This window comes from Physeter macrocephalus, chromosome 17 (assembly GCF_002837175.3).
Source record: "Physeter macrocephalus isolate SW-GA chromosome 17, ASM283717v5, whole genome shotgun sequence".
NCBI lineage: Eukaryota > Metazoa > Chordata > Mammalia > Artiodactyla > Physeteridae > Physeter > Physeter macrocephalus.
The window spans coordinates 12,281,537-12,307,504 of record NC_041230.1 but is presented as its reverse complement, the minus strand read 5'-3'; the positions used below and the strand labels follow the sequence as shown (position 1 = coordinate 12,307,504).

At 51.9% G+C, this 25,968-nt stretch overlaps 1 protein-coding gene across 1 annotated transcript; it reads right to left on the bottom strand.

Moving 5' to 3' along the window:
* Nucleotides 1–25,171, bottom strand: ODAD1 (outer dynein arm docking complex subunit 1). Its single transcript, XM_024132444.3, has 15 exons — nucleotides 24,977–25,171; nucleotides 24,527–24,665; nucleotides 23,225–23,324; nucleotides 22,869–23,058; nucleotides 13,102–13,224; nucleotides 12,632–12,745; nucleotides 8,906–8,973; nucleotides 4,847–5,034; nucleotides 4,479–4,613; nucleotides 3,586–3,668; nucleotides 3,307–3,475; nucleotides 1,339–1,502; nucleotides 1,147–1,250; nucleotides 744–822; nucleotides 1–673 (listed from the first exon to the last, which is right to left on the bottom strand). The coding sequence occupies exons 2-15, from the start codon at nucleotides 24,594–24,596 to the stop codon at nucleotides 179–181; spliced, it is 2,082 nt and encodes a 693-aa protein (XP_023988212.2). The 5' UTR covers nucleotides 24,597–24,665; nucleotides 24,977–25,171; the 3' UTR covers nucleotides 1–178.
* Nucleotides 25,172–25,968: the final 797 nt, after the last annotated feature.

The window sequence follows — 25,968 nt, the reverse complement described above, 5'->3', positions numbered from 1 at the left end:
TGAGGGGGAGCTGATGGGAAGAGATGCAGAGACGTAGCGAAGGGGAGATGCAGACAGGTGTGCAGGCAGTTCACCCGGAGCTGGGTGAGAAAGATGGAGAGTCATAGGGGAAATTGAGAGGCAGAGACCCAGAGAAGGCCCTGCAAGGAGCCAGGGGCAGGGTGGGGGCTGGGTGCCCCTAGCAGTTGCTCTGGGAATCTTTGCTGGTGGTGGAGACCCGGCCGGTGCTAGAGGCAGGGCCAGTGCTTGAGACTTGGCCTCTGCTGGACTCGAGGCCTCCACTCGATTCTGACTCAGGGCCTTTGCTCTCCGAGCCCCCAAAGCTCTCGTGGCCTCTGCTGGACCCCAAGTATCCAGTGGACCCCAGGTAGCTGCTAGAGTTGGGGGATCTGAAGATCACTCGGCCCGCAGTCGAGCCCCGGCTGGACATAAGTCCCCCGGTGACGGCGCCGGTGGAGCCGAAGGTCGTGTGGCCTCCGCTGGACGCCAGGACGCCGCCGGTCCTGTGGCTCATGAGGGAGCCGGGGACAGCGCTGGGGCTCTTGGGCAGCGGGGGCGGGCCGGAGCCGGCCTGGGTGCTGGAGAGGGTCACGCTCGGGGTGCTGTCCACCTTCTTGACGGCCTCGGCCAGCTCCTTCAGGTGTTTCCCCCTCGCCTGCTCCCGGGCCTCCAGCTGCGGGGGAGGCGAGTTAGGGCCCCAGAGGAGGAGGCGCTGCCCCGCACCCGCGGGCACCCGTCCTCACCGACTGCACCACGTGGCTCAGCAGCTCCTCCTTGCTCAGCGGGTAGTCGCAGTTGGCCTCAAAGCCTGGGGGCTCCTCACTAAAGTGCGTGGCAGACAGGAAGGGACTCTACTCCTCGACCTTCAGAAGGCCGATGGCGCCCCGTTGCTAGGCCCTGAGACCCTCAGCCGTGCGCCGGGCTCTGAGCGCCCTTTCCCCTTCGGGCCCACCCGGGGGCCCATCGAATGTCCCCGGAGCCCTTACTCCTCCTGATTCCCCCGAAGTGCCCACTTCATCGTCCACTCCCCCGCCCCCGAGCCCCACTCACCCTCCAGGCCCAGGGGCCCGCCCACACCTGAAACCCTCCCTCCCGGTGTCTCCTCTGCCCCCGTGGAAGCTCCCTGACCCTTGCCCTCTGGCTCACAGATTGTCAGGGGGCTGAGGTGGGGCCACTTTCTTGGGAAGATTCTCGGGGCTCTGGCCCAGCACCAGGAGGGCAGCGTTAGGCGAGCTGGCAGAGAGGTTGTTCTGGAGGGTGGAGAAGCCAGTGCTCCGCTCGGGCCCGTCTCCAAGGCCCCGGCACCCTGTCCCCACTCCGCACCGTCTGCACCCCAACCTGGGTTTCGAGGAAGGCCTGCACCGTCAGAAGCTCCACCAGCCGCTTCTCGATGAGGCCCAGGAAGAGGCCTATGTCCCGGTCTCTCATGTGGATCTTGACCCCTAGGAGGTCACTGATGACGGTGCTGTCACACTGGGCTCTGGTGAAGAGGCGCTGGATACCTGGGGTCAGAGGGGACAGGCCATCGTGGACCCGGTGCCCACGGGGTGCCACCCTCTCCTCTCCTCAAGGCCCTGCTGCCCAAGCGAGGCTCAAAGATGCCAAGGGACTTGCCCAAGTTCAGACAGCCAGGCGGGGGGAGGGCATCGCGGTGTGCCCGGCCACGGGGTTCCAGACGACAGAGGGCAAAAAGCGAGGGAAGTCCAAGGAAAACGTGACAAGGGCACCTCCACGCGGCCAGTCCTCTGCTCACGGCTCAGAATCACCCAGCTTCCACCCGACCCAGCGAGTCCGCGGCTCAGGAGGTGCTTCTCCCACAGAAACACACACACGTGCTCCACGGGAGAGAGCGGAGGAAATTCACAGCAGCACCAAGGCTGTGACCCGCTCTCACAATTGGCCCGCTTGTATTGAGTTAACTGGTTATCGTGAATGAAATAAGATGCACCCATGACCTTGACAGAAATCTGCACCCAGCCTGGGGCATCCCCTACCACCCTCCCCTGCCTCCCCGACCTGAGCTCCAGGCTCATATACAGCTTCCTCCGGGGTCCCTCTCCGAACAGTCCGCAATACCACTCACACTGAGATCAGGCTCACCGCCCCCCCGAGCAGCTCCTCCTCCCAGGCTCCCCACTGCACCCCCACCGGGCTAGACCCCCGTGTGCCTCACCCCCCATAGTCGCTCAGCCCGACGCCTCTGTGCTCCATCTCTCCCTCTCCATCCTCACCCCCCTCCCTCCTATCCACCCCCCTCTCCTGCTCACAACCCTCCCAGGGCTCCCCAGCACCCCCAGGAAAAAGCCTCAGCCTGGCATCCGTTTAGGATCTGACCCTCTTCAACTCTCATCCACGCCCTCTCTGCACGAAGAACCTGCCTTCCTTGGATGCACCTCCGAGCCTCGGCCCCGCCTGCTGGGAGCATCCCCTCTCCCCAGTTTTCCGGTTAAATACTCATCCTTCAAAATCAGCCTCAAGCATCATGGCTCCCAGGAGACCTCCCCTGTGACCCCAGCAGAGCCAATGTCACGGGCACAGGGCCCCGTGCTGAGAAGGGCCCCACGTTTGGTCTGATGCTCTGCTATTGCCACTTGAAATTCTTGCCAGTTTTTAAACAAGGGGCCCCGCATTTTCATTCTGCACTGGGCCCCCCAAATCCTGGTCCTGCCCTCCACCCTGAGTTCAGGCATACTCTTGCTCCTGCAGGGCCCATGTTGTCCTCCTTCCCAGCCCCTGGGTTACGAGTATCCAGAGCCCGTGTCAGTCTCTTCCCCGCCCTCCCCCTGCCCGGACCTCACCACCTAGCACAGGCCTTGTCACCGCAGTCCCCACAACAGAGGGAAAGAGGGTCTGCCAGTACTTGAGCTCCGACCGCGCAGCACGAGGTGGCCCTCCTGCTTGCTCCGCCCCCCCCACTGCCACCTCCCAGTCTCTCTCCATCCGTCATCCCATCTAATTCTCATGCCGACCCTACAGACTAGGCTCTGCTATTCCACTTCCGGAGGGGCTCCCACAGAGGAAACCACACAGCAAAGTTCACAAATGGCGGAGCTGGGATTCAAAGCCAGGGCTGCCTGGCTCTCATGGACTCCACGCTGGAAGGATGAATGGATGATGGGTGCAGGACAGATGGCTGAATGCAGGATGGATGGCGGATGAGTGAACGGATGGTTGGACGGATATGGGACAGACGACAAGGGAGTGCACAAAGTGGTCCGCGGAATGTCTCCGCGTGGCCAGCCCGGGCAGGGCTCTCCGCCTGCTCATCGCATCCTTCCAGATGAAGAAGCCGGGGCGGGCGCTCACCAGTCTTGAGCTTCTCCAGCCGCCCGCGAAAGTTCTGGAAGCGGGCCTCCAGGTTCTCGGCCTCCGTGTGCACCTCGTCCACGCGCTGCTGCAGCTCGGCCCGCTGCTGCTCCTGCCGCGAGCGGCGGTCCTCCTCGCTGCGGCGCCCGCTCACCAAGGCCTCCTGCATCTACACGGGCAGGGGCGCGACGCTGGGCCCAGCTCGGGAGGGGGTGCCGACGCGGGTGGAGGAGGGGCGGGGGCGGGGCGTGGCGGGGGAGGGGGGCGGGTCTCGCTCACCTCCTTGATCTCCTCCTGCAGACGCTCCAGCTCTGAGTTCTGCTCATTGATGAAATTGAACTCGGCGAAGTTCCGCTCCTCCACTGGGGGCGAGTCGGGAAAGGCAGGGTCCAGAGAGACAGAGACCAGCAAACAGAGAGACACACACACAGAAGGGCACAGAAAGAGATGCTGAGAAAGGCAACAAAGACACTGAGACACAGAGAGACAGAGACGGAGAGTTACAGGCAAAGAAACAGACACAGGGGACACACAGAGAAATACGGGGCAAGGCAGAGCGACGGAAAGAGATAGCGACCGAGAGAAAGTCACAGAAATGCCGAGGGAGACACAGAGAAACAGAGAAGTGAGGGAGAGAAAACGGTAAAGGTGGGTAAAGAGAGAACATTAGACCCCGGGAGAAAGACAGCAACAGGGACACGGAGACAGGCACACAGAGGTTGAGGGGAAGATTCCCAGGGTGGCCCGCAGGCCCAGGAAAGAGGGAGGCGGAGGAGGAGGGAACGGGGAAGGGGAGACGGATGGGGGAGGCGGGAAGGCAGACACGCCAGGGAAACTGGACAGAAAGAAAAAGACGGAGATGCACTCAGTGAGGACAGAGAGATGCAGACGGGTGGAGACACACAGAGAAGGAAGGGGTCAGAAGGCCCGAGACGGGGGTGGGAGAGAGGTTGGGGAGAAAGGGCGGAGAGAGAGGGGCGGAGGCAGGGCGGACGGGAAGAGGCGAGTAGGGCGGAGCCTGATTCCTGGTCCCTCCAGCGCAGGTGGAGGAGTCCCCCGGGCCGAAGCGGAGGCCCTCGGTGACCGAGACAGATTCCGGGGGGCTGGGCGCCGTGCTCCTGCCGCCCTCCCCCCGCCCCTTCCATCCCCACTCCCTACCCCCAGGGACTCACACTCCAGGTATTTCTCCACCAGCAAGTCCGGGTCGCTCTCCCCGGTCAGCTGGGACAGTTTCTTCAGGGCGTCCTCGTAGCGCAGCACCAGCTTCTCCTGGGAGGTCTTCCGGAGGCCTTCGGCCACCTCCCGGGCTGGGGGATGAGGGGGCAGTGAGGTCGGCGTCGGGGGCGGCCACCGGGGCAGACGGAGGGGCCTGGCTGGGGACGCTGCTGGGGAGGGGGCAACAACAGCGCAGCCGCGCAGACCCCGCCCCTCCGGCCCCGCCCCCCGGCCGGCCCCGCCCCGCGGCGAGACCTGGAGCGAGCCGCTCCGCCCCTCCCCTCGCCCGGCCTGCTGCAGGCAGAGGTGGCGGCCCCGGCCTCACCCCGTTGCTCGCGCTTCTCCACGACGGCGGGATCGGGCTGCCGATCGCCGTTCTTGAGTTTGAGGAAGCGGTGCAGCTGCTCCAAGTGCGCGATCTGCCGCTGCAAGATCTGCACCTCCGTGTCGTTCTGGGCCACCTCCTTCTCTGCCCTCTCCCGCAGCATGCCTAACTTGGTCTTCGCCTCCTCCCTGGGAGGGGTGGGGGGGGTTAGACCCGGGTCAGGGAGATTGGAGGTTGGATTTGGGTTCATCCTGGGGCCCAGGGAGGGGCGAGGTCAGCCTAGGGTTTGAGGGTGAGTGGGGCAGGGTCAGCCTGGGGTCACAGGAATGGGTGGGGTCAGCCTGGGGTCACAGGGATGGGTGAAGTCAGCCTGGGGTTGGAGGGTGAATGGGGCAGGGTCAGTCTTGAGTCACAGGGATGCGCGGGGTCATCCTGGGGTTGGGGGGGGGGATGGGGTACAGTTAGCCCGGGGTCTCAGGGACGGGTGAGGTCAGCCTGGAGTCACAGGGATGGGGCAGAATCAGGTTGCCGTTACCCTGTGGTCACAAAAGGCAGAAAATTGTCTAGGTTCCTAGAGGTGGGTCAGGATGGGGTTATAGGTCAGAGTCAGGGAGGCGGCTCACTCACTGATACTCCCCTGGCCTGCTTGGCCGAAGGTGGAGCTTTTAAGCTTTTAAACATAGTGCAGCCAACTGTAAACTCAGAGTGCCCCAAGCCTACTTCACAGGTCACAGGATCAAAGGTCAGAGGGCCGTTAGGTTGGGAGAACAGCAGGTCAGTCGCCTCAGGTCCCTGCCCATGGACATCCTAGCTCCCTTTTCCACACCTTTGCCATCCTTGGTTGCCTCGACTCAGGGCACGAGCTTCTTGCTCTGTTCAAGTTCCTCTGAGGCTTACTCAGGTCAGTCCTCCTTGCTGCAAGTCCTCTCCTGGCACCCACCAGCCCTAGCCCCTGGCGACCCCTCTAGCAGCCCCTCAGGGATTAGGACTCACAGTTCTTTCTGTGCCTTGGGTTTCGGGCCAACAGAAGGGCCTGGAGGAGGGAACCCAGCTTCCCAAGAGCCTGGCCCTGCAGGAGATGCTCTAAAGCAGCACGCCATAAGCCCCCACAGCAGCCCATGAGGTAGATACCATTATTGTTGCCATGTCACAGTAGAGGAAACTGAGGCTCAGAGAGGGCAAGTGACCTGCCCAGGTCAGCCAGCAAGGAAGCACTGGAGACACTGGCTGGTCTGACAGAAGAGTTGGTCCTGACAGCTGCCCCCTGCCTTCTAACGGAAACCACCCTATCTTTGCACCCAGCTAGGCTGCCCACTGCAGTCAACTGGAGGAGTGTTGGCAGAGGCTAGATCCTGGTGATGCAAAGACAGGCCAGCAGGCCAGCACTTGTGGGACGTGGCAGAAAAGATGAGCCGGGCCAGTCAGATCCTCTCCTCGGAATTTGAACTGGGAAATGCTGAGAAGGGGTCAGCGGGGAAGCCGAAGCGAAAAGGACGTATAGAGAGAAGCCACCAAAGGTCACGTTATGAAGGCCAAGTTAAGAAGAAGCCAGAGCTATGCGTGAACAGAAGCCATGAGTCAAGGCTCTGAAGAGGTCATGGAGGACCACAGGTAACAAATTACAGAATCAGCCATAAAAAGGCATGACGTACTGAGAGATGCTACAACGTGGGTGAACCCTGAAAGCATTGCACTGAGTGAAAGGAACCAGACACAAAAGGACACGTTGTCTGATTCCATTTGCATGAAACAGAAAGGTAAATTTACGGAAAGGCAGATGTATAGGTAAATCGTGGAGACAGGAAGGAGACTAGTGGTTGCCAGGGCGTTGGGGAAGAGGGAAAGAGAGAATAACTGCTTAATGGTTACAGGTCTCCTTTGGGGGTGATGAAAACAGAAGTGATGATTGCATTATCAGTGTACTAAATGCCACTGAATGGTACATTTAAAAATGGTGAATTTTGGGACTTCCCTGGTGGCGCAATGGTTAGGAATCCGCCAGCCAATGCAGGGGACACGGGTTCAAGCCCTGGTCCGGGAAGATCCCACATGCCGCGGAGCAGCTAAGCCTGTGCGCCACAACTACTGAGCCTGTGCTCTAGAGCCCGCGCGGCACAGCTACGGAAGCCCGTGCGCCTAGAGCCCGTGCTCCGCAACAAGAGAAGCCACCGCAGTGAGAAGCCCGCGCACCACCACGAAGAGTAGCCCCCGCTCGCCGCGACTAGAGAAAGCCCGCGCGCAGCGACGAAGACCCAACGCAGCCGAAAACAAATAAATAAATAAATATTTTAAAGGTGAATTTTATGTGCATCCTAACTCAAAAGAAGGAAGGAAGAAGAAAAGAAAGACAGAGAAGGGAAGGAAAGACAGAGAGGAAGAAGGAAGGAAAGAAGGAAGGGAGGGAGGGAGGAAGGGGAAGGGAAGGGAAGGGAAGAAAGAGAGAGAGGAAAGAAAGCAAGAAAGAAAGGAAGGAAGGAAGGAAGGAAGAAAGAAAGAAAAGAAAGGAGGAACAAAGAAAGAAAGATCATAGAAACCATAAGGTAGATTTGGACTAAAACCGATGTCATGAGGAATCATGAACCATGATAAGCGGAAGTCATGTGGTAGAAACAAGACACTGAATAGAAGGTAAGAAGCCACTGGGATAAGAGAGAGAGCATGGGACCCCTGAGAGCCCAGAGGCAGAGAGACGCGTCCGTTAGCAGAGCAGCTGGGGCTTCTAGACTCCATACAACGTGATCCTTTATCTGAAGGTGGCTTGAGAGAATCTCTGTCCCTTTCAACCTATACTGACAAATATCAATCTAATTACAGTCATTCACTGATGCTTCCTACGTTCCTGGCCCCCTGCTATGTGCACTTACTTAAGTCTCTCTATTACTTGAAGTGTGGTCCAGGGACCAGCAGATCAGCATCACCCAGGAGCTGGCTGGAAATGTAGAACCTCAGGTCCCATCTGAGAGCTTCGGAATCTGAATCTGTATTTAAGACAGTCCTCAGGGCATTCAAATGCCCTTTAAAGTTTGAGAAGTGATGCTCTAGACAGCCCTTCTTAAGATAGGTGTCAGGAGGGCGGGGTTACTCTGCTAATAAAGAGCAGCGGCCTTGCAGGCCTTCGAGGATGGCAACGACACCAGTTGAACGGGCAACTGAGGGGAGCAGAATAAGCCACCCCAGAAGGCGCCACTTGGGCATGTGGGTTATCTCAGCCTGAAGACAATCGGGGCCCAGCAGCCTCAGGAAGAGATTTTTTTTTTCTTTTTTTTTTTTTTGCGGTACGCGGGCCTCTCACTGCTGTGGCCTCTCCCGTTGCGGAGCACAGGCTCCGGACGCGCAGGCCCAGCGGCCATGGCTCACGGGCCCAGCCGCTCCGCGGCACGTGGGATCCTCCCGGACCGGGGCACGAACCCGTATCCCTTGCATCGGCAGGCGGACTCTCAACCACTGCGCCACCAGGGAAGCCCCAGTCTCTCTATTTTTTAAAAAATATTTGTTTATCTTTGCCTGCGTTGGGCCTTAGGTGCAGCACACGGGCTTCTCTCTAGCTGTGGTGCTCGGGCTGAGTTGCCCCGAGGCATGTGGGATCTTAGCAGTTCCTGGACCAGAGATCGAACCCGAACCCGCGTCCCCTGCGTCGGGAGGCAGATTCTCAACACTGGACCACCCGGGAAGTCCCTTAAGTCTCTCTGTTTGTTTATTTGGCCACGCCCTGTGGCTTGTGGGATCTCAGCGCCCGGACCAGGGATTGAACCTGGGCCATGGCAGTGAAAAGTGCAGAATCCTAACCATTGGACCGCCAGGGAATTCCCCTTAAGCCTTTCTACATCCCTATGGGCTACATGCCATTAACAGACTGGGGCTAAAGAGGTTAATTCATACACCCAAGGAGAGGGACCTTGCCCGAGAAGCTGGGAAATCAGTGGAGGGGGGAGAGAAAGGGGCACCTTATAAAAAAAAAAGGATGTTCTGACAATCTATTTAGTGAGTTTGGAACCTTCCCACCACTTCCTTAAGAAAATGCATGGACTGAGTCATCTAGGATGCCTCCAGGGGCCCTACCTGATGGTGTAGGCAGAGGTGGAGGAGACCATTAGGGTCCTGACCGTGTCCCGCAGGAGCTGGATCTCCTGCCAAGAGAACAAAACAGATACCACTTCTAACACCCTCATCTCTGGAGGGCCCTCCTTTAAGCCCCACGTTTCCCCAATAAGAAGTGAGGCTCCTGGGCCTTAGAAACTTGGACCTTCCTAATTAGCGGCAATCGGTGAAAGGGATTTTAAACAGGTACCAAGTGAAAGGAAGGCCAGATTGATGAGCAGGAATGCAGTGAAACGTTGGACTTCCCTGGTGGCGCAGCGGTTAAGAATCCGGCTGCCAATGCAGGGGACACGGGTTCGAGCCCTGGTCCGGGAAGATCTCACATGCTGCGGGGCAACTAAGCCCGTGCGCCACAACTACTGAGCCCGCATGCCACAACTACTGAAGCTCGCGTGCCTAGAGCCTATACTCCGCAACAAGAGAAGCCACTGCAATGAGAAGCCCACGCACCGCAAAGAAAAGTGCAGCCGCCGCTCGCCGCAACTAGAAAGCCCGCGCGAAGCAACAAAGACCCAACACAGCCAAAAATAAATAAATAAATAAACAAATAAGGAATGCAGTGAAACACCCAACCCAGAATATTCCTAAGAGTGCTGACCTAACTTTGTGGTGGGGGTCAGAAATTTGTGTGAATTTCATGATTGTGACCACGCTAATCTCTTTTCTAGTTCTATGGAAGTGTCTTTGCAGAGTTATGCGTAAAAAGGGTTATGTCAGGAGACAGACAAGAGGAAATTATATATATATATATATTTTTTATACATATACATAATGTGTGTATATGTATTAATGTATATAAACATGTATACACACATACACATACATATACGTATATAATGTGTGTATATATTGATGTAATACACACATACATATATATGTATGTATAAATACATGTGCATGTGTATGTGTACACGTGCACACACACAACACACAAACACATACACTTTTGTTAACAAGAAACCTAGGATGGATAACCAGAAACTATGGGCGCTGAATGGGAATGAAGTGGAAGAGATGGTGAGGAAATGATGTTTCTGTGGCTTACCTTTTGGCATAGTTTTGATTTGGGAACCCTGGTCAATGGTTTACATATTCATAAAGAAAATTAAATCAACAAGGATAGGGGAGAGAACTAAAACCAAATACAAACGGAAGCAAGTGAACCTAACTGTATTTCAAACAAAGAACAGAACCACAGAGAAGACCAAAAAAATAGGAACTAATCCCAGTGACTTCTGAATACAACAGTGTGAGATAGATAAATAGATAGATAGATACCCGTGCCCTCAGAGAACAAAACAATCTGCAAACAAATCTTGAACGCTCAGGTTCAGGGGGTGTTAGGACAGCTATAGCAATTCTGAACCTCTCTTATCTGTTTTGTAGGACTGAACAAGTGAGTACGTATGGAGCCAAGGTTCCCACTGTGGGGAAGAGGAAGATAAAATAGGGAAGGTTCAGGAATAACCCAGTGGTGATGGACTGGAATGAGAGGCACAGACATGAACTCACAATTTTAAAATACGTGCGTGTGTTTCCTAGCTCTCTCCAGGGAAAGGGCCTCAAGGCAGGGACAGCCCAGGAGCAGCGAGGACTCCTAGTGCCTGTAACTTGGTTTCTCAGCACCAAGAGAAGAATCCCCACTAGGAAGAATCAGGACTCCACGGGGAAATGCTAACTTGAGAGTTAAGGCTGATCAAGTACAAGGAAATCTGGACTATCTTCCTGTGCCAGAAAGTACGGAAGTGTTCAAAAAAAAAAAAAAAAAAAAGATGGGCTTGGTGCCTGTAACTTGGTTTCTCAGCACCAAGAGAAGAATCCCCACTAGGAAGAATCAGGACTCCACGGGGAAATGCTAACTTGAGAGTTAAGGCTGATCAAGTACAAGGAAATCTGGACTATCTTCCTGTGCCCAGAAAGTCCGGAAGAGTCCAAAAAAAAAAAAAAAAAAGATGGGCTTGTCAAAAGGACAGAGAAGCCAGCTTGAGGGGCCTCCCACCAGCCAAATCTGAGACAATCTGAACATCATAATGAGCGCTGTGGATTATAACCCATAGAATAAAGTAAGAATACACGAATGCTTACTGATAACCCATAAATATACTTAAGAAGTTCTTCCTTAAGTAAAATGCCATCTTATAAATGAAGAAGAAATGAGAGAGAAGAATCACCATTTGGTAGCCATTACAATAATAATTATTCAGGCAAAAATCATTAAGGGATGCTAGAACAACTGCGTGAAAATGTATCAGGGGACAGGATATTTACATAGTCTCGAAGAACCTCCCTGGACTCAGTCATTACAAAGAGGAAAACTCTATATTGGAGAAACCTGGCTGACCAAGCAATCAAGGTCAACGTTACTAGTTATGGGACAAACTTACATTATGTGCCTACTGATATAATGCCCGCAAATGACACAATACCACCTCTGTGATATTCCACCAAAAATGCACAACTTGAATCTAATCATGGAGAAAGATCAGATAAATCCACCTTGAGGGACGTCGCACAGCACAACTGGCCTAGATGCTTCCAAAATGTCAAAGCCATGGAGACAAGGAAGGGCCGAGGGGGACCTCCCTAGTGGCGCAGTGGTTAGGAATCCGCCTGCCAATGCAGGGGACACGGGTTTGATCTCTGGTCCGGAAAGATCCCACGTGCCGCGGAGCAACTAAGCCAGCAAGCCACAACTACTGAGCCCGTGCGCCACAACTACTGAGCCTGTGCTCTAGAGCCCACGAGCCACAGCTACTGAGCCCGTGCGCCACACCTACTGAAGCCTGCGTGCCTAGAGCCCGTGCGCCACAACAAGAGAAGCCACCACAATGAGAAGCCTGCACGCTGCAACGAAGACCCAACGCAGCCAAAAAAAGAAGGGCCAAGGGACTGTTCCAAATGAATGATGCCAGGACAACCAAATGCAATGTGGGACCCTGGCCCAGAGCCTGGAGCAGGATAATTAAATTAGCTATAAAGGACATTGTTGGAACAATCATAAACTTTAAATATGGACTGCTTAGAATTGTAACAATGTCCAGTGCCCTTGGGTAAGGGCACTTTGTTTATATAAGAAAATGGTCTTGTGCTTAGGAAATACACACTGAAGTTCTAAGGACCGTAATGTCTGCATCGTACTCTCAAATAGTTCGGCAGTTGTGATAATAAATTATTTTCAGTAAAACTAATTACACACAGAGAGAGACAGACAGAGAGAGAGTAAATCTGGCAAATTATCAATCTTGGTGAAGGATATATAGTTCTTTGTACTATTCCTGCACCTTTTCTGCAAATTTGAAATTATTTCAAAGTAAAACTTAAAGAAAGAGAGAGGGAGAGAATAAAGGAAGGAAGGGAGGTGGAAGGAGGGAGGGAGGATTCTTCAAAGGACTTCAAAGGTTATTGAGAAACGCACGGAATGTAAATGGTCCTGCCTGCGCCTTGGTTGCCCTGGGTGATAATACTCAAAGTGACATCTCTGCTTTCTGCAAATCTCAATGAGGCTGCTTTCTTTGCTGGGGGCAGCCCGGAACCTTCTCAGGTCTCCATTCCCTCCGGACGAAAGTAAACCTATGGCTCCGGGCGATTCCGTACTTGAGGCCGAGTGTTGGAGAAAGTAGGGTGACTCTTGCATCGTCCCCTCCACTCCAGCCGGGCCAAGGGGTCCTGGGCTTCAGGGCCACTGACCTTCTGCAGCTTGCGGTCCACATTCAGATAGCGGTTCCTCTCGATCTGCAGGACATCCAGCTCCTCCCGCAAGGCTGCATTCCGAACCAGCTGGATGTCAAAGCGACAGGTGACCTGGGATGGGGGGCCGGGGGGTGCGGGAGAGGATGCCAAGAGTCTGTCTGAGGCCTGGCCTGCCTCCGTCTTGCACTCTCAGCCGAGAAGGGGGCGCTTGCCAGGTAGGGGGCCCGTTCCCAATCTGGGGACTCTGAGAGCAAGGCCACCCCCCGCAAGACCCAAGCATCAGTCTCCTTTCCTGGGGTACCCTCCATCCCTCCAGGATCTTGTCTCCTAACCCCACTTAGGGAACCCACTATTTTAGGCCACTCTGCATCCAGGAATCTGGTCCACCGTTTCTGAAACTTGACTCCCATGCTCAGTTCTTCCCCCAAGAGTTCAGGTCGGGAGACACCTAAGAGGCTGACCCTCACCCTGTCCAACTGGTCTTCAAGGATCTTGATCCTTCGCTGGCTCTTGACCTTCTGATCCAGGATGCATCCCGGGGCCTTGACATCCTTACCATGGGCAAAGATCCGGCTCTCCCATTCCTGGATCTGGAAGAAAGAACACGGTGCCTATTTGTTGACTGAATGTGGGAGAGATTGAGGGACTGAGGGAGATGAGTGGGAGGGTAAGTGACTGAGCGTGGTTGACATCTGCGGTCCTTGTGGCCCCAGCCACCTGCTGTACCCCTCTTCTGAGGTCACTACCCAACCTTCCATGTGGATCTGACTTCCAACCATAACGAGCCGCCCTGCCGGCCACATGACCCAGGTCCAAACAATCCATTTAGAGATGGACGTGTGACCCAAGCTGAGCCAGCCTGAATCCTTTCCTGGTATTTTGGGAGAACTGTGTGATCTGGATGGATGGGACGCCACACACAGTAGACAAAGTGGAGACAAGAGCCTGAGAGTGAGACAGGCTGGGACCTGGGACCCTTTGCTGCAGTGCCTGCACCTGGACAAACGTCTCCTCGGGCAACAAAATACAAAGGAAACTATAAGGGACTAAAAAAAATAACTGCATGCATGCGTAGTTAGGGCAAGTTCTGGACAAGAATGTACAAAAAGACCAAAAAACCCAGCTGCCACTTCTCAAGAGTCAGGAGCAAAAACAGGGGTTCGGGAGCAAAAGCAAGGTACTAGGCGCGCCCCCTGCAGTACACCACCAGAGGGGTGGGCAAAACACCTAAGCCACTCCGCTGGCCCAACCCGTGGACACACCCCTACCGTCACCCCATAGAAGGGACAAGCTCGCCCCACCTCTGGGAGCCAGCAAGGGAACCTGTTACTTGTTCTCGCTCCCTGCTGCTGTGGCAGGGGCCCCAGTAAAGGCCTGCCTGAATTTCTTGTCTGGCCCCTAATCAATTTCTATTGACTGGGGAAGGCCAAGAATCCTGGTCAATACCAAGAGGAGGGGAGGATGAGCCCTGATGCCTGAAACCAACTTCCAACCTGCCCTTCTCATTCCCGTATTCATCTTGACTTGTTTGGGGTACGCTGTCTTCCCAACTAGATTGGAAACTCCACGAGGGCAGATTTTTATCTTTTCTGTGCTTGACACAGAGTTGGCATGCAACAAAGCATGCAGGCTAAACGAATAAATGAATTGCTTGATACTGTGCTTCCCAATTTGTGTACCACTATGGGTTGAATGGAGTCCCCTGTAAATCCGTATGTTGAAGTGCTAATCCCCAGAACCTCAGAATGTGACCTTATTTGGAGACAGGGTTTTTACAGAAGTAATCAAGTTAAAATGAGGTTATTGGGTTGGGCCCTAATCCTACACGACTGGCGTCCTTCTAAAAAAGGGGAAATTTGCACACACAGACATGCCAACAGGGAGAATGCCAGATGAAGATGAAGGCAGATGTGGAATCTTAAAAATATAACAAACTAGTGAAAATAACAAAAAGAAGCGGACTCACAGATATAGAGAACAAACCAGTGGTTACCAGTGCAGGGGGAGAGGCAATATAGGGGTGGGCAGTGGGAGGTACAAACTATTGGGTGTCAAATAGGCTATAAGGATGTATTGTACAACACGGGGGATACAGCCAATATTTTGTAATAACTGTAAATTGAGTATAACCTTTAAAATTGTATTACAAAATTTTTTAAAAGAAAAAAAAGATGAAGGCAGCGATTGGAGTGACGCTTCTACACACAGAGGAATGCCAAAGATTACCAGCAAACCACCAGAAGCTAGGCAAGATGCACAGAACAGATTCTCACAGCCCTTAAAAGGAACCAACCCTGCCGACATCATGATTTTGGACTTCTGGTCTCCAGAACTGTGTGACAATAAATTTCTGTAGTATAAGCCGCCCAAGGAAACGAATGCATGCGCCAAGGCACCCCAGAGCATTGCAGCAAACTCAAAGGGGCAACCACGGGGATATTTTTAAATTTGAGGGAGACACATTGACATTGGTCAGACACCACGTGAACCTGGAGCTCAAGGTAGTTGCCAGGTTCAACGTGAGACGGTGCTACATTCCTTTTGATGACGTCCCATCTTTCTTTTTTGTTGTTGTTGTTGTTTTGTTTTTTTTGCGTTTTTTTTAACCACTCCACATAGCATATGGGATTTTAGTTCCCCGACCAAGCATTGAACCAGTGCCCCCTGCAGTGGAAGCGCAGAGTTATAACCCCTGGACCACCAGGGAAGTCCAATGTCACATCTTTCTTTCTTTTTCTTTTTTTTAAAAATATTTATTTATTTATTTAGGATGCCCCGGGTCAGTTTCAGCACGCGAGATCTTCGCTGTGGCATGTTCTTAATTGCGAGGTGCGGACTCTTAGTTGCAGCATGCGTTGTGGGATCTAGTTCCCCCACCAGGGATCGAACCCAGCCCCCCTGCATTGGGAGTGCGGAGTCTTACTCACTGAACCACTGGGGAAGTCCAATGTCACATCTTTCTGAAACTGAGTTTTTAGCAGCTGCTGTGATAAAAATCAAATACCCCAAAATGGTTCCATTGGGGGAAACTGAGCAAAGCGTGCAAGGACTCTCTCTGTATTATTTCTTCAAACCACAAGTGAATCTACAATTACCCCAGTAAAATTTTCAATTAAAAAAAAAGCAAGTACTGCACAGAAATCAGTGTGGAATGAGAGTGGCAAGTCCACTCTGACTCTAAGATCTGAAAAGTTGCAAAGTGGCCAATAGGCACAAACGTGCCACAGGTAATTGTGGTTTTTAAGAACGAAACACAATTTTTTTCAATTTATGTATATTATTTTTTCAAATGGTTTCTAGGTTGTTAGGATGCAAACATTTAATGGGTTGTTTGGTCCAAACTGCTATAATAGAGCTGTTAGCAGTGCAATACTGGGGCCCCCTTGGACAGCTCTTGAGAGCTGATTGTTACGTTTTCAGGAATTACATGAGTTAAATTGTTGGTAGTTTGAAATTGACCATTATATTAGTTTTCCATTTCTGCAGAAAAATTACAGTCACCCTTCAGTATCCACAGCGGATTAGTTCCAGGACTCCTCTCAGATACCAAAATCCAAAGATGCTCAAGTCCCTTATATAAAATGGCGTAGTATTTGCATATAACCTACGTACAACCTCCTGTATACTTTAAGTCACGACCAGATTACTTATAATACCTAATACAATGTAAATATTATGTAAGTAGTTGTAAATACAGTGTAAGTGCTATGTAAATAGTTGCTGGCCCCCAAAATTCAAGTTTTACCTTTTGGAAATTTCTGGAATTTCTTTTTTTAAAAAATATTTTCCATCCTTGGTTTGTTGAATCCACATACACAGAACCCGTAGATATGGAGGGCCAACAAACCTTGTGGCTTCAAACAACACCCATTTATTATCTTGAAGTTTCCATGGGTCAGGAATGTGACACAGCTCAGCTGGATCCTCTGCTCAGGACTCACAAAGCTGCAATCAAGGGGTCACCAGGGCCACGGTCTCATCCAGGACTCACCACGTGGTTGATGGCAGAATTCAGTTCCTTGTGGTTGCAGGACTGAGGCCCTCAGCTCCTAGAAGCCCCCAGAAGTTCCCTGCCATGTGGTCCTCTCCACAGCATGGCAGCTTCTCCAGTCTACTATGGTGCAGTATTAAATAGCATAACCGGGCTTCCCTGGTGGCACAGTGGTTAAGAATCTGCCTGCCAGTGCAGGGGACACGGGTTCGAGCCCTGGTCCAGGAAGATCCCACGTGCCGCGGAGCAACTAAGCCCATGCACCACAACTACTGAGCCTGTGCTCTAGAGCCCGTGAGCCACAACTACTGAGCCCGCGTGCCACAACTACTGAAGCCCACGCGCCTAGAGCCCGTGCTCCTCTGACTCTGACCTTCCTGTCTCTCTCTTATAAGGACACTTGTGAGTAAATTGGGCCCATTCAGATAATCCAGGATAACCTACCCAACTCGAAATCTGCAATCACATCTGCGAAGTCTCTTGCCATGTAAACTAACATAGTCACGGGGTCCAGAGATGATGACATGGACATCTTCGGTTGCTTCCTTCAAATGTTTGTGAGATTCATCCACAAACATTTAATTGTAATTTTTTATTGTTGTATACTATGTCATTATGAGAATATACTACATGGGACTTCCATGGTGGTCCAGTGGGTAGGACTCCGGGCTCCTAATGCGGGGGCCCAGGTTCGATCCCTGGTGAGGGAACTAGATCCCACATGCATGCCGCAACTAAGAGTCCGCATGCCACGACTAAGAGTCTAAATGCTGCAACTAAGAAGTCCGCATGCCACAACTAAAAAAAGATCCTGCATGCCGCAACTAAGACCCGGCTCAGCGAAAATAAATAAATAAGTAAGTAAATACGTTTTAAAAAGAGAATATACTACAATTTATTCATTCAAATATTGATGAACATTTGGGTTATTTCCAGTTTGGAGGTAGATGATATGAATAATGCATCTATCACCATTGTTTTCATGAGTCCTGGTTCCAGGGTATAGACCCAGAAGCGGAATTGTTGGGTGGGAGAATGGCTTACTGACAAATCTAAACCATTCTCTACTGGGAAATGACTTTGGTTTACTTCCTTCTAACACCGTTTCCATGGAAACATACTGGGTTAATGTAAATACAGAATGCCAGCTGTGTTCCCAGGCAACAATGCTGATTACAAAAACGGCCCCTCATTGGTGAACTATATCAGACTGGAAGGATTGTGAGTGGACGCATAGACCCCAAAGGCCTACATGACCAGGACTGAATAGAAAACTGGTTTCTCTGTGGGGTGTTTCTTACAATGGAATACGTTCCTGGTGGGGTCTTAGAAGCTGCCCTGATGATCTGTTACAAGAGGTGGCTCATGTTGTATATGAAACTTCCCTATGCCAGGGCGGGCAACACCCACCCAAACAGTATCATCCAACTGAAAATGCTGAGAAGCAGCCCCTGGATGCTCAAGGAAGATGTACTGGATGCTGTTGTGCAAAGATGCTGTTGTTTCTTGTCCTCTTTCCTTCTACAGAGATAAGTGAACCTGGTGCCAAGTGACGGCCTATGGGATCCTGTGAGTGTGACGGTCAGGGAGAGCCCAGGACTGCTTCTGGTGACCATCCATGCGGAGTGGTTGCGACCCCAGATCGCAGGGTATGCCTCTCTTCAAATTTAATAGATAATGGGGGAAAAAAACTTTTCAGGATACTCATGACAATTTAGACTCCCACCAACTGGTGGGGTCTTAGCAACCAACACTTCATAAGAGTTCCCACTGTTCCTTCTTTCCCCAGCACTTGGTATTTTTGGACACTAATTTTTGAAAATCTGGTGAGTGTGTAATGATATCTCCTTATGGCTTTCATTTGCCTTTCTCTGAAGACTGATGAGTGATAATTCTTACATTCATTAGACATCTGAATTTCTTATTTGGTGATGTGCCCACTCAAGTCCTTCGACTGTTTTTATTTCTTTAATTTTTTAATTTTTATTTTTAAAATTAATTTATTAATTTATTTATTTTTGGCTGCGTTGGGTCTTTGTTGCTGCACTTTCTCTAGTTGCAGTGAGCAGGGGTTACTCTTCATTGCAGAACACAGGCTCTAGGTGGGTGGGCTTCAGTAGCTGTGGCACGCGGGCTTCAGTAGCTGTGGCACGCGGGCTTCAGTAGTTGTGGCTCGCGGGCTTAGTTGCTCTGCAGCATGTGGGATCTTCCTGGACCAGGGCTCAAAGCCGTGTCCCCTGCATTGGTAGGAGGATTCTTAACCACTGTGCCACCAGGGAAGCCCTCCTTTGACTGTTTTTAAATTGAGCTGACTCTTTAATAATTTGTAAGAGATCCTTATATGTTCTTGATGCTAGGTTCTTTGTCAGCTCTGTCTTACAAATAACCTTCAGTTCTGTGACTTAGTTTGCACACTCTTTATGGTTCTTTTGATGAACAGGAGTTCCTAATTTTAAAGTCATGGAATGTATCAATCTTTTCCTTTAAAAGTAGAGATTTCTGTAACTTAAGAAATGTTCTGCACTTTCACACATTTAGACCTTTGATCCATCTGGAATTAGTTTTGGGGACAGCGAGAGGTAAGTGTCTGGTTTCATCTTACAGTATGGATATCCAATTTTCACAGCACCATTATTAGAATCCTCCTTTTTCCATTTCTTGAAGTCAAATATCAAGTGTCCACATATGCATAGGTCTCATCCCAGTCTCTCTGTTCTGCCCCATTATCCCACTTGATTAGCCCTGCATCAATTATAAGAGATTTATTTATGTCGCATCGTGCTGCATGTGGGATCTTAGTTCCCCAACCAGGGATTGAACCCATGCCCCCTGCATTGGGAGCACGGAGTCTTAACCACTGGACCACCAGGGAAGTCCCATAAGACCTTTATAATAAATCTTGATAACCAATAGAGCAAATGCTTCCACATTGTTCTTCTTTTAAGTAAATTTTAGTCATCTTGTTCATTGCACTTCTCTATAAACCTTAGAATCTCTTTGTCAATTCCATCCATTAAAAATAAAAATTTTTAGGGGACTTCCCTGGTGGCGCAGTGGTTGAGAGTCCGCCTGCCGATGCGGGGGACGCGGGTTCGTGCCCCGGTCCGGGAGGATCCCACATGCCGCGGAGCGGCTGGGCCCGTGAGCCATGGCCGCTGAGCCTGCGCGTCCGGAGCCTGTGCTCCGCAACGGGAGAGGCCACAGCGGTGAGAGGCCCGCGTACCGCAAAATAAATAAATAAATAAATAAATTTAAAAAAAATAAAATCTTTTAGTGTTTTGTAGGGATTACATTGATTCTATAAATCAATTTGGAGATCTGACATTTTGCAACACTACCTCTTCCAATCCATGAATATGGTATATTTCTACATTTATTAAATTCTTCTTTAATATCCCTCAATAAACTTTTACAATTTACTCTATCGAGGTCTTGCACACTTTTGTTAGACTTCTTCCTAGGTACTTCTTTCGGCTATTATAAATTTGTCTTTTCTTCTTCTATTTTCTAATAGTTATTGCTAACACAGGGAAATATTAATTTTGTATCCAGCCACACTGTTAAAATACCTTGTTAAGAGTAAGTTAGCTTTAGATTCTTTTTGATTGTTTATGTACACAAATATATCATCTACAACTACTGACAATTTCCTTTTTTCCTTTCCAATCTTTAAATTGTTTGTTTGTTTTTTCTTTTCCTGGCAATACTGCGCTGGACAGGGCCTCCAGTACAACGTTAAATAGAAGTTGTGCTTGCTGACATCCTTATATTGTTACTGATCTCAAGGAGAATTTTTTTTCCATGTTCAGCTATTAAATATGATGTTTGCTGTAGGTGTTTTTTAGTTGCCCTTTATCAAACTTGGGAAATTTCCTTTTATGCCTGGCTTTCTAAGAGTTTTCAACATGAATGGGTGCTGAATTTTATCAAAAAATTTTTATATCTACATAGATTTTTGCTATGAACTGGTACAAGTCCAAGGTCTGTCAGTCATCAGTCTCCAATGTGATAGGTTCAGAAAATGAGACTAAGCATTTCGAAACTCTTCTTGGGTGCTGTTGAATTCATGTGGCAAGTCACACAAGACACAAGCCTTACAAAAGTATCAGTCAGTAACAGATGGGAAGTTTTAAAAGTTGATCCTTCAACACATATAGTTTGGCTAACTCTACATTTTTCTTTGCCAGAAAATGTGTATTCTGCTTTCTCATTCTTCGATGATATTTTCACTGGGCATAGAATTCTAAGTTGACAGCTTTGTCTCTTAGTACGTTGAAGTTACAATGACTCTTACAATCTGACTTCCAATGTTTCTTATGAGAAATCAGTTGTCAGTCTAACTGTGGCTCCTTTAAAAGTAATGCCTTTTAAAAATTTTCTGGCTGCTTGTATATTTTGGAAATTTCCGTATGTCCTGCATAAGCGTGGCTTTTTTATTCATCCTGTTTTGGACTCTAAGGCAGCCTTGAATCTGTGGATTCATTCTTTCATTGGTTCTGGAAAGTTCTCAGATATTATCCTGTCACACATTACCTCTGTTCCGTTCTCTTTCTGTACTTCTGAAACTTTTATTAGACAACTGTTAAATCTTCTCACTAGATCTGCAATTGTCTTGACCACCCTTCCAAGTTTCTCATCTTTTTGTCTCTCTGTGCGAGATTCTGGGTGATTTCTTTGGAACAAATTCTTTCTTCAGTTTTTTGGGGGTTTTGGGGGGGTTTTCTTTGGCTGCGTTGGGTCTTCGTTGCTGCGCGCAGGCTTTCTCTAGTTGTAGTGAGTGGGGGCTACTCTTCGTTGTGGTGCGCGGGCTTCTCACTGCAGTGGCTCCTCTTGCTGAGGAGCATGGGCTCTAGCGTGCGGGCTTCAGTAGTTGCAGCATGCAGGCTCAGTAGTCGTGGCGCACGGACTTAGTTGCTCTGTGGCATGTGGGATCTTCCCAGACCAGGGCTTGAACCCATGTCCCCTGCACTGGCAGGCGGATTCTTAATCACTGCGCCACCAGGGAAGTCCCTTTCTTTGGCTTTTATTTGGCTTATTGTCTATCTCCCCAGTAGAATGTAAACTACATGAGAGCAGACTCCTGTCTGTTTTGTTCACTACTGTGTCTTCAACATCTAGAACAGCACCTGGCACTTAGTAGGCACTCAACAAATATTTGTTGAATGAATGACTATCACCAGACAACTACATCCTTTCTTGAGCTCATGTGGTACTTTACAGAGCTCTATTCAGGCGACCCACCTGACCTACAATTCTCCATAATCAAGTTTCTTAGGGCAAAGGAATCCATGGAGTCAAGATAATAAGATCATCCTGGTTGGACCTGTCTCTGGTAAGTTCCCATGAAAGACTAAGGAAAGCCAGCTTCAGCAGTCAACACGCAGTAAGCCACTGTACAACCATGAAACAGCCGAAATGTTGAGGTGTGTGAATCAGACAGAATTCAGCTTCCAAAAGGCAGCTCAGGGTGATATTGAGAGCTGAACAAACGGACTGATTGAAAGTCAAATGTAATAAAACTATAGAACATGTAGTAGACAGAAAAACGCCCCTCACCCTCCTGCCCAGATGTCCACATCCAGATCCCTGGAACTTGTGAATATGTCACTTGAAGTGGCAAAAAGGACTGTATCTGTGTGTTTATGAACTGTGTCACAATGAGTCGTGGTCCTAAAAACTGAAAAGAACACTGGCCTAGAAAAGTCACATTGTTTCCAGGGCCAAATAACAAGGTCTTGAAGCAAACAGGATGAAAAATCTATCTAGGGAATTCCCTGGCGGTCCAGTGGTCAGGACTCCGTGCTTCCACTGCAGGGGGCACGGGTTCGATCCCTGGTCAGGAAACTAAGGTCCCGCATGCCACATGGCACGGCCAGGACAAAAAAAAAAAAATCTGTCTAGACTCTGCTGAATTACTTACATCCTCTTTCTGCAGATGAAGAAACTACGGCCCAGAGAGGTGAAGACTTGCCCATGGTCACACAGCGCTGATGTGCCATGACCAGGATTCTAATGCAGGTTTCGCTGACTCCAGAAGGTGAATCTTTCCCCCTTAACCAGCTTTTTTGAAGGTGTGGGGCTGAGCGAAGCAGTAAATACTCATATTCCTACCGGAGCCTGAACACAACTCCCCCAGGGAGATGCTTTCAATAACCCCATTTTTCAGATGAGGAAGGTAAGGCTCAAAGAGGTTATGACACATGCTCCTAAGTAAGATCCACCAAGTCTGGTCTCAGAACCCACCTGCCTGTCCAGGGCTCTGGTCTGCTCCTGCAGCTCCTTGACCTCAGCCTGCGCCTGGACCTGGCACTTGAGCAGGTGATCCATGTTTTCCAGCCTCTTGCTCTCCCGCAGCCGCTTGACCTGGCTCTGGGCAATGCTGATCTGGACCTGCAGTTTGTCCCGCACCCCCTCCAGGCGCTGGATCTCCTCACTGCCCAGGCAGGGAAGTGGAGGGGAAGCCAGAAAGGGGCAGAGCTCGGCCTCACTAAAGTCCAGACACACTGGGCCTTCCCTCCCCCATCAGCCCCAGGAGGAGGCCAGCACCCACCTCCTCAACAGCCCCGCCCCAGCTCCAGGGACCCAGGTGCTTGGCTCACAGTTGCTTGTTGATGCGCTGGTGGACTTCCTTGCTGTAGGCTCGCCTTTCACCCTCCATCACTTTGCATTGCCGCTGCAGTCTGCTCAGCTCCCAATCCACTGAGGTGGGACCAGGCCAGGGAGGGACTCCATAGGAATCCAGGTTCCAGCCCCTCCCTCCCCAGCACCTAGGAATTCTGGCTCCCTGAGGGTCTCACAAACTGCAACTGAACTGCAGACCCAGTTCCCAACACCAGTCTAGGGCTGCACCTCAGTTCCTGTATCCCTCAAGCTTCCTCGTCCCTTCATACTTCCTGTACCCCAAGCCGACCTTCGCATTTTTCCCCTAAACCCACACCTACCCGGGGCTTGGGCACACATGTTTCCCCACTAGAGGGCACTCCTGGGAGGCCTCACAGTCCTCAGGGACCAGAAGCAGGACCTGGAACCTGGGAAAGCTGAGGACAGGTGGCAAGACCCCCCCCGGGGCACCATTGCTGTTCCCTCCCTCCCCTTCAGCCCACTGCCCAGCCTTCCTCAGCCCCACCTCCCGCCTCCTCGCTCTCAGCCCATCCCCCTGGCTCAGGCCTCATCCTCCCCTTTCTGGACCATCACCCCATCACCCCAGCCTCCTCCCTAACCTCCTGGCCTCCCCTCACAGCTCCAGAGGGTCTTTCTACACCTAGAGCTGTCACAGGCCTCCCTGGCCCTCCAGCATCTCCAGGACAAAGTCCCAGCTCTTCACCCTGGTGTTCAAGGGCCCACAAAACCGACCCTACCCACCTCTCCGGTCTCGTCCACTAGCTCCCCATCTCTCACGGCCCAGTGGTTCTCAAGCAGGAGCATGTCTAAAGACATTTTTGATTGTCACGGTGCGGGGGCAGGCTGGGGGGTGCTACTGACATGAAGTGGGTAGAGGCCAGGGATGCACTGAGCATCCTCCAACACACAGGACAGTCCCCCCGAGAGCAAGGAATGATCTGACGTCTGACCCCAAGGGTCAACAGTGTGGAGACTGAGAAACCTTGCTCTAGTCATATGCTGTTCTCTCTGCGGAAACACTCTTCCCTTCCTTCTCCTGTTGGTAATTCCTGAGAGAAGTTCTGGGCCCCGCTCAAACTGCAGCCAAGTCTTCCCGCCGTTGCACTCCCCAGGCTTGGCCCGCCCATCTGCCCGGCTCCACCTCCATTCTGGAGCCTGTGCGTTTCCCCACTAGAGGGCGCTCCTGAAGGCCCCCCCTGTCCCCAGCGCCCTGCTGCACAGGACCTGAAACATGGGAAAACCGGGAAAAGAATGAATGAAGTAAAGAATGCATGAATTACCCATTCCCTCCAGGAAGGCCTCGCTTCCATCCTCGGAACAAGCGCTCCCAGCAGAGAGTCCCAAAGGCATCTTGGCCAAAGAGGGTGGGGCTCCTGTAGGGGTGGCACAGGACCCCTTCAGACCGCGAGCAGGAGAGGGCTAGGAGGAGGGCGGGCGATGAACAGCGACGGACTAGGAATGGAAGAGAGTGACCCCAGAACTAGCTCTGGCCTTTCTTTGAGTCTCAATTCCTCCAGTGGGTTGGAGTGGGACATCTCTAGGGTCTCTTCCCATGCCCCTCCCGACCTCCCACCTCTCACATTCTGTCTTGCGTCGCGGCTCTGACTCTGGCGGGGGGTCTTCTAGGCTCTCGGTATCTCCGAGGCGGGGCTGTTCGGGGAGGGGGGTCACAGAAGAGGGGGAAATCCCTCCAACCCCGTCGGCTGAGGGGAGCGAGGCCTGGTCCCTACCTGCTGGGCTGGAGTGCCTGACTTGTCCTGGATGCTCCAAGCTCACTGTTGTGGTCTGGTTACTGGGGAGATGAGGGGCCAATGAGGCCTGAGGACAGCAGCCGGGGAGGGACCAAGGCCACCGAAGAAAGCCGTGGGAGGGGAGACTGGGGAGGAGAGGCCGAGGAGGCCATGAGGAGACCTGCGGGGAGGTCGGGTGCTATGAGCAGATGAGTTAGGGGAGCCCTGCGAGGGGCGGGGCTAGAGGACTGCGATGGGCGTGGCTTCGGGGTCCTGCCAGGGGCGGGACCTGTGGGGGCGGGACTGTAGGCCTTGTGAGGGGCAGGGTTGGGAGGGCCTGTGAGGGCGGGACTGTAGCCCTTGCCAGGGGCGGGACTGAAAAGGCCTCTGAGGAGAGGCACTGGGTGGGCCTGAGGGGCGGGGCTTCAGGGGAGGGCAGAGCTGCCGGGGCCGGAGAGGGTTGGGGCTGGCGAACCTCGGCAGGGAGTCAGAAACCCGTCCAGGCCGGGGCTTCGGAGCCTTGAGAGGGGAGGGGCAAGGATACCTGTAGAGGGCGGGGCTGAGGGCCTTGTGAGGGGTGGGGCTTCGAGGGCTGAAAGGGGCGTGGCTGGAAGAACACGGGAGGGGTCTGGTGGGAGGGCGCCGGAAGAGCGCGGATTCCCAAGACTTGTGGCGGGGGTGGGGTGGGGGTGGGGGGACGACTAACCGGGAGGAACTTAGGCTCAGAGAGCCTGGGGAGGGAGGGAGGTCGAGATGGTCTGTTTGGGGAGCACAGGGTTGCGAGGGCTGGGCTGTGTGTTTCCAGGAGGGAGAGGCAGTAGCTAAAAGAGCCTGTGGAGGCAGGGCTGGGGGGGAAACGTCTGAAAGGCTTTGGAACTGGGCCAAGGTCCTTCGGGACGGGGCGTGAGAGATGCGTGTCTTAAGCTGATTAAGACCACGTTATTTTGAGGATTCCTCAGCAGGCACGCGGTGCCGATGCCGGGAATTGTGAC